Source organism: Episyrphus balteatus, chromosome 1 (assembly GCF_945859705.1).
Source record: "Episyrphus balteatus chromosome 1, idEpiBalt1.1, whole genome shotgun sequence".
Lineage (NCBI taxonomy): Eukaryota > Metazoa > Arthropoda > Insecta > Diptera > Syrphidae > Episyrphus > Episyrphus balteatus.
In genome coordinates, this window is record NC_079134.1 from 117,282,431 (window position 1) to 117,291,538 (window position 9,108).

The 9,108-nt window shown below is 32.8% G+C and overlaps 1 protein-coding gene across 1 annotated transcript; it reads right to left on the bottom strand.

Moving 5' to 3' along the window:
• Positions 1-3,562: 3,562 nt before the first annotated feature.
• On the bottom strand, positions 3,563-4,700 carry LOC129910301 (uncharacterized). The gene is made up of 2 exons (XM_055987636.1): positions 4,418-4,700; positions 3,563-4,351 (listed from the first exon to the last, which is right to left on the bottom strand). The coding sequence occupies exons 1-2, from the start codon at positions 4,698-4,700 to the stop codon at positions 3,837-3,839; spliced, it is 798 nt and encodes a 265-aa protein (XP_055843611.1). The 3' UTR covers positions 3,563-3,836.
• Positions 4,701-9,108: the final 4,408 nt, after the last annotated feature.

Here is a 9,108-nt window from a genome sequence, read left to right on the forward strand (position 1 = left end):
AATTAACAAAAAGAAGTATTCATACAAAATTGACTGCATATAAAATAAATTTTGTCCGCAAAAAATCATACATCATCCTCTGGCGAACGAGGCATATGAAATAAAATGTCCAAACAAAATTTGCCCAGCCAAGAAAAAATAAATTGCACGACTGGGGTCGCACGTACTTGCTTTTATGCTTAAAGTAACTATAATGTTAAAGCTTTTTATTCAAGAAATTTAAAATTTGATATTTTGAAGAAATTTTATAAGTAGTATAAAAAAATTAAATCTGTTTTTATAATTAATTAAACTCCGTTTTAAATTATCTTAAAACAAAAAACAAATATGCCATTTTATTACTTGTATAAAAAGGTATTTTTAGAAAAAAATTTTCGAAAATTGTAGGAGCCGTTTTTTAAAAAAATAATTTTTTATGTATAAAAATTTTTTAACATTTTTCAAAAAAAAAGTTGGTATGCCATTTTGAAGAAATAATTAATTTACACATAAAAACTAAATTTCAAAATTTTTCATTGATCCGTTTTCAAAAAATTGATTTTTCAAAAAAAAATTTTGAAATATTTTTTAAAAATCCAAAAATGCGTTTTTTTAAAATTTTCTAAATTTTTAATATTATCTTTACTTACACACGTTTGTATATAAATTTTCATTTAAATCGGGTTAATGTTGTACGAGATATTCAGAAATGAAAAAACCCGTTCTATGACAGGTACCGTTAATAACGGTACAAAAAATATTTTTTTTATTTAAAAAGTTGGCTCTTATGTGTAGTACTACACACAAAAATTTTAATCAAAATCGTTAGAGCCGTTTTTGAAAAAAAATAACTTTTCTATTTCCGTTATATGGCAGGTACCGTTAGTTTTGGTCATAAAAAAAAATTTCAATTTCCCCTCTAGGGAATCACCAAAAACTGCTAACTACCAAGTTTGAAGAAAATCACTTCACTCGTTTAGGCTGCAGCTCCAGATAGAGACAGACAGACAGACAGACAGACAGACAGACAGAATTGCCGGACCCACTTTTTTGGCATTCTCCATCATCGTAATGTCATGTAAAATTGTTATCTCGAGTTCGATTTTTTTTACGAATCCTAAACTTGCCCTATAGTACCTATATCGCAAGTAAAAAATTGTTATGTTGTAGATGTTAGACATTGAGTTAGAGAAAAATATCTCCTGTGGAGGCGGGGTGTAAAAGATTTAAGTTCTGTTTGCTTTGTTATTAGCGATGGGAACTATCGAATGATTTGAACTATCGATAGTTAGTAACTGAATGATTTGCACTATCGAATAGTTCATTCATTCATTCGAATAAAAACTATCGAATAAAACTATCAAATAAAAACTATCGAATAAACTATTGAATAAACTATAGAATAAAAACTATCGAATAAACTATCGAATAATTTATTCAGTTATTTTTTACTCACAATTTTTTCATCCGATTTATTTTTTCCAGTTTTTACTATATATATTGACCTTGTAAAGGACATACTTTATTTTACTGTTTGCAGTTTTTTAACTAGAATTTAAATACTATTTCTCAACTGAGGTTACATTAAAAAATAAATAACAAGTACTGAATCACGAAGGAAGATGGTTGTTGCTAAATTTTTTCTATGTTGCGAAAAGATAGCCCAATTTTTGCTAAAATATGATATGATTTAAATTAAAACGAAAACATTTGAAAACCCACACTGAAGAAAAACATTTGTGCACAAAAGTAAAACCAGAAAAACACAAAATTTTCATTTTAATACTTCATATGTATTTAAAAATAAGTTTTTATTTATTATTTGGCCAGCTTTTGAAAAAACTCTCTCCGAGGGGACTGAAGTCGCTAGTATACAAAAATATTTTTTCGACAGCAGATAAAGTTCAGGATAAGTTGATTCGTGATCTTTCCAAAATTTGAGTGGATCTTGAGAACGTCTTAAGTAGTCGACTTTTGAATATTGTTGAACGATAAGATCTGCGGCTACAGTTGGTGTGTTAGTATAAGTCGTCTGCACCTCACTTACTTCTTTATCCAACATGTCCCATAGAGATATTGGGTTTTGATTGGATGAAATTTCCCTGGCTTGGTCCATTTCTCCGTCTAATGTTTTGGGCTTCAACTGATGCTTGTGTGTTTTGTTTGTTATTTAAAAGTTGGGTTACTTCTTCCGTAACCCATTTTTGTGCATTTGCAGCATTTGTTTCACTGCAGAAAGCAATTTTTTTAAATCGAGAATCTAAAAACCAGAGATACCCAAAGGAGATGGGAAACTTTCGTACGTTTTACCCCCCAAAACCCATTTGTTTATTTCGTGTTGTTGTAATCTCTTTTGTATTCGTGAATAAATGTGAAAAACACACATAGTGTAGCCACGGTGTTTTTACGCACACCTACACTGAAAATAATAAATTTCGTAAAATTACGAAAATTGTTTCATACACTACATTTTCGTTGGCCCAACGAAACTTTCGTTGGCTCAACGAAAATATGTAATTTTTCGTAATATGAAAACCTTCATCAATTAATGAAAACGTTTCATACACTTTTTCTCCCTTTTGAGTGCCAAAAAATCCAATTCAATGAAAAGATTCATCAATTAACGAAAAATTTCATACTCATTTTGAAGAACAAAAATAAGAACTTTTTCGTTACTTTATCAAAGTTTTAATTAAGTAACGAAAAAATTCATTAACTTATGAAATTCAACATTAACTAACGAAAATCTTCATAAGCTTATGAAAATTCTTCATATACTAATGAAATATTACATTGGCTTATGAAAAAATACATCAGTTAACGAAAAAATATCGTTGCCGGGTGCATTTCTGTTTTATGGACTAAAAATTTAATCTTGCTGGATATAGTTCACATTAGGTTTCTGTTTAAAAATCTATGTAAGTTGAGCTGAATATAAAAAATATTTGCGTTTTGACAAGGTGTCTCACGGATAAGTCAAGTGATGAGTCCAAGTGAGCTCTACCGGGTCGAAACGCCAATTTTTTGTTTGGACTGTTAATAATTTAACAAGTCCAATAAATATATACCTGCTATAATCTTAAAAAAAAAATATTAACACAACGAAAAGTTTCGTTAGCAAACGAATATTTTTTCGTAATTTAATTAAAATATTCATAAAATTTACGAAAAAATTCGTTAGCTAACGAAAGTTCTTTCATAAATTAATCAAAAAATACATAAAAATATCACCGTGTTTAATTAAATTTTACGTTAATTGATGAAAAACTTTCGTAAAGTGATGTAAAAATTCATTAATTCGCGATCGAAAATTTTAATGAAAAATTTCATTAAAATACGACAGTTTTCGTTAGTTGATGAAGTTCTTCATTAACGTATGAAAGCCATTTCGTTGAGCCAATTAAATTTTTCACCGGCTGAAAATTAATTAAATTTTCGTTGGCTTAACGAATTTTTTCGTTGTATTTACGTAAGGATTTGGTTCAGTGTAAGCAAAAATGTACGATTTTTCACGCATACTTAGCCAAAAATGTATATTTTTTCACACATACTTATCCAAAAATGTCTACCGCAGCTTGTAGGCAAACCCGTATGACGTCAGAAGTTTCTCATCTCTTTTGGGTATCTCTGCTAAAAACGTTGCTTTCGCACAGTTTTTATCTTCCTCCATTTGCCCTAGCCGTCGTTTTATAACATCGAGTAAGGATTTCTTGAAAGAAATGCATTATTAGTGAAGAGTTCCATCTTGTTGAAACATCTTGATTCAGTTTAAGTTGGGTTAGTCCCATTTGTCTTTGCATATTTTTCAATTTTTCAGTAGCTAACGTACTATGACTGAAGTGAGAAACTATTGCTCTTTATTTTAAAAGCATGAGGGATATGTCTAGATTGTTTTTTATAGCGTCAGTCACGCATAAATTTAATGTATGAGCAATACATGGATGGTGTGGTTTTTTCAAGACGTCGCATATAGTTTTTTTGATGTTTGCTCCGTTGTCACTTACTATAGTTACAACTTTCGTTAAAATGCACCATTCTTGCAAAATATTCATCAATATATTACCAATATTTTCAGCAGTGTGCCTTTCTGGCACTTCTTTTGTTTCTAGTACTGCTGAATAAATTTTATTTTTGAAAATAAAGTGGCACGTTACGCTTAAAAACGCTCTATTGCTATCCGAAGCCCACATATCTGTAGTCACTGCGGCATTGGAAATGGTCTGGAACATTGTTTTATGTTTTCGCACAACTTCATCGAATTTTTCTTGAATCATGGTATTCGATAAAAGCTTTCGGTTTGGGACATGGTATAATGGCTGCATTTTTTTGGAATATTCTAAAAATCCTTGGTTATTGATAGTGGTTGCAAGTCCTTAGTTATCATTCTTATTAATGCATCGTCGATGTTCTTTTTTTTCAAGTTCTGAAAGTGCTGAACGTTTATCTTCTAGGACCAATTTTGTTTGCAAGCATTTTTTTCTTGGTTGAACTGTGCCATCTGACGAATCAGTCCTTTGTGGAGTAGCAATGGTATTTCTATTTATAGTATTCAAACTTGCATTTATTGACGATGCATTATTTGACCCCGAAGAAGATGGTCTTTCGTTTTCAATGGCTTCAACTTGAGAATCAGACGCTGTGTTTGGTAAAAATCCAGTATGCCTTCGACGTAAATGATCATACAGATTTGAGGTGTTTCCCGCATATTTTAAAACCTTCATTCACAAATTGCATATCGCGGTGTCACCAGATTTCTTGAAATGCTCCCAAACCAGGGATCGCTTTCCTCCTTGAGGCATATTTTCACACGGTATAATATAACTTATATGTAGCTCTATAAGAGCTAGCAGATCAGTGCCGATCTGCCTCTCATCGGCAACACACGTTGTGAAAGTTTAGTCTCGTTAAATTAAGTTTTTCTCGTTGTGTCTCTATTAATGTTGGTGTCCTACCTATTCAATCAAACACAAAACAAAAATAAATAAATAAATAAAATTGGAATGTTTTAAATCGATATTGTATTTATTTTAGAATTGCAAACACATTTTTGAACCACCACTTGCTTTAATGAGGCTAATAAAACAATATAAATTGGCCCAAGGTGAATTTATCACAAAATAGTTCTTTTTACTTGCGATATAGGTACTATAGGGCAAGTTTAGGATTCGTAAAAAAAATCGAACTCGAGATAACAATTTTACATGACATTACGATGATGGAGAATGCCAAAAAAGTGGGTCCGGCAATTCTGTCTGTCTGTCTGTCTGTCTGTCCGTCTGTCTCTATCTGGAGCTGCAGCCTAAACGAGTGAAGTGATTTTCTTCAAACTTGGTAGTTAGCAGTTTTTGGTGATTCCCTAGAGGGGAAATTGAAATTTTTTTTTTATGACCAAAACTAACGGTACCTGCCATATAACGGAAATAGAAAAGTTAATTTTTTTCAAAAACGGCTCTAACGATTTTGATTAAAATTTTTGTGTGTAATACTACACATAAGGGCCAACTTTTTAAATAAAAAAAATATTTTTTGTACCGTTATTAACGGTACCTGTCATAGAACGGTTTTTTTCGTTTCTGAATATCTCGTACAAAATTAACCCGATTTAAATGAAAACTTTTATACAAAAGTGTGTAAGTAAAGATAATATTATAATTTTAGAAAATTTTCAAAAAACGCATTTTTGGTTTTTTAAAAAATATTTCAAAATTTTTTTTTGAAAAATCAATTTTTTGAAAACGGATCAATGAAAAATTTTGAAATTTAGTTTTTATGTGTAAATTAATTATTTCTTCAAAATGGCATACCATCTTTTTTTTTGAAAAATGTTAAAAAAATTTTATATATAAAAAATTATTTTTTTAAAAAACGGCTCCTACAATTTTCAAAATTTTTTTTCTAAAAATACCTTTTTATACGAGAAATAAAATGGCATATTTGTTTTTTTTTTTTAAGATATTTTAAAACGGAGTTTTATTAATTATAAAAACAGATTTAATTTTTTTATACTACTTATGAAATTTCTTCAAAATATCGAATTTTAAATTTCTTGAATAAAAAGCTTTAACATTATAGTTACTTTAAGCATAAGAGCAAGTACGTGCGACCCCAGTCGTGCAATTTATTTATGAATTGAATTGACATTAATTTAAGACTTAATTATTTTTTATTAAAAAAATTTCCTAAAAGGTAAAGATTTTTTTTTTTTTTGTTTCAAATTTACTCCGGAAATTTTGCATTTGCTCCACTTTTTTTTCAAATTTGCTCCAAAATTTCATGACCGAGGTTCGAACCCTGGCAATGAGCACAGTGAGTAATCCTTTCTTTTTCCCTCCCCTTTCTTCTTTCACAATTAGTTTTTTTATAATAACTGTGGTATTGTGAGTAGAAACTCTTCTTGCAGTACCAGAGTTGTTATAAATCTGACTCGGATATATTATTGATTTTTTTTTACTGAATAGCCAACAGGGGCGGATCAGATCAAATTGTCACTTAGGCATAACACTAGTGTCTAGTGACAATTTGTTTTTGTGAAGTTTTAATTGGGATTTAGTAAATGAAATCATTACAGGTAATTGTCCGAATAGGTTTTAGATAGTTTTTTGAGTTTTGAAATGGTTTACGAATTCAGGGTCGACTATGCCAACGTTCGTGGGCTAAGATCCAATTTCTGTGACGTGTACATTTACACTGTACAAAACAGGCCAGCTGTTTTGGCATTGAGCGAAACACAAATAGGTGAAAATACGGATTATTCTGAATTTAACCTATTTGGGTATAGCTTAGTGCCATTATTCTTCTCCCACCATGGTCTCGCCGTTTATATTAGGAATGATGTCGCATACCAACTTCAACCACAATACGGTCCATGTGTAAACACAAATTTTAATTTCATGTGGTTTAAATTCACAGTAAATAAGCGCATCATCCATAAATGTTTTATTTATCGGAGCCCCAATTTGGACAGTAATTCAACTTCAAACGAACTTGACGCTCTGTCCGACTCCATTCAAAGGATTGTTTCCCTTTATCCTCGCACTGAAATCGTTGTTACGGGCGATTTCAATGTACACAATTCTTCGTGGCTTTCGCTTTTTTTTTAGACTTGTTTCTTACCTCTGACCCTGATAAGTACACAGTTAGTGTATTATCGCCTCTAGGCACATCAGACCATTGTGTCATATCTGCAAATTTCTCATGTCAAACAAACCCAGTTAAAGAAAAAGCACCCAAAAGAACTGTCTGGCAATACGAGAAAGCCAACTGGGAGGGAATCAACGAATTCTTCAAAAACTTTAACTGGTCGCTATGCTTCCTCGATAGTGACGTTGATTCCAGTGCAGATATGATAACAAATTTAATTCTCTCCGGAATGAGAAATTTTATCCCGAATAGGGTTAAAGCAATCAAACCGAAAGAGAATGCATGGTTTGATTCGAGCTGCAAAGAGGTTATTAGGGTTAAAGAGGTAAGCTTTCGATGTTATAAAGCCAATCCCACTGAGGAAAACCGAAAAAAGTTTAAACAAGCTAGAAAGGCCAGCAACGCCCATATTGGATGAACCAAATTTTTGCATGATCAAGAATTAAGGCAAAAAATACTACAATGTCCCAAAGGTAGTAAAAATTTTTGGTCATTTGTAAAAAATATTCGCAACACTACCTCGTCGTCGGTTCCAACGCTCGTCTTCAATGACACTCCATTTGTTAGCTCTGTTGACAAAGCTAACCTACTTGCGAGGCAGTTCGCTGCCAACTCAACACTGCCTGATAGTGTCATGACTCCGCCAGTACTTGAGCGCGTAAACTGATTCATGGGACGAATCTTCTTTCGCACTCGTACAGTAGCAAGTGTTCTTAAGGATCTTGACATTCACAAATCCGCTGGCCCGGATAGTATCCCCCCCCCCCCCCATCGTTCTGAAGAGGTGTTCTTCCACGCTGGCAAAACCACTGCGTAAGCTTTTTCATCTGTCCTATTCTACTGGTCTCTTCCCGAGTAGATGGAAAACAGCATTTGTCCAGCCTGTCCCTAAAAAAGGCGAATCTTCCTCACCCTCAAACTACCGACCGATTGCACTTACGTCCCTTCTTTCCAAGGTCATGGAAACGTTGATTAACTTTCAACTTAAGAAATATCTTGAGGAACGGAAGCTTCTTAATGACCGGCAGTACGGCTTTCGTAGCAACAGGTCCACTGGTGATCTGATAGTTTATCTCACCGAGCAGTAAGATTGAGAAAGTAAGATTGTTGCACTTGATATTTCAAAGGCATTTGATAGAGTTTGGCATCAAGCTCTTCTTTCGAAAATGCGTGCTTTTGGCGTCGATGAATCTCTTCTTCGTTGGATTAGAATTACCTTTCGAACCGTTCAATACAAGTTGTTTTGGATGGATTCAAATCTGAAACCCACAAAATAAATGCTGGTGTGCCCCAGGGCTCCGTTTTGTCTCCGACTCTCTTTCTCATTTTTATAAATGATCTAATGTCTGCAACTTCTAATCCACTCAACTGTTTTGCTGATGATAGTACCCTCAGTTTTTCATATTCGTTTCCTGATTCTCGCCCATGTTCTTCGGATGTGAATCTTGAACGGCTTAATATGATAAACTCATTAAATTCTGATCTTGATAGCATTGTTCAATGGGGAATAAAAAATCGCGTAGAATTTAATGCTTCAAAAACACAATGCTGTTTACTTTCATTAAAGCGAAACCTTCCTTCCATGCCACTTTCCATGAGTGGTACTTGCATCGAGGAAACCGAACAGCTTTCAGTTCTCGGTATGTGCATTACAAACCACCTTCTGTGGAATGAACACATATTTGACACCGCTAAATCTGCTGCGAAATGTTTAGGTTTCCTCCGAAGATGCAAGAAATTTTTCTCCCCGTCTGATCTAGCCATTATTTATAAGGCTTATATTCGTCCAAAGCTCGAATATAACTCCCACATCTGGGCAGGTGCTCCAATAACATCGTTGAATTTCTTGGATACAATACAAAATAGAGCTATAAAAATGATAGGTGATAGGTCAATAACTGATACAATTACGTCTCTCGAGCACCGTCGTAACGTATCATGTCTCACGTTGTTCTATCGTTATTTTTATAAGCAATGCTCAGAAGAAAT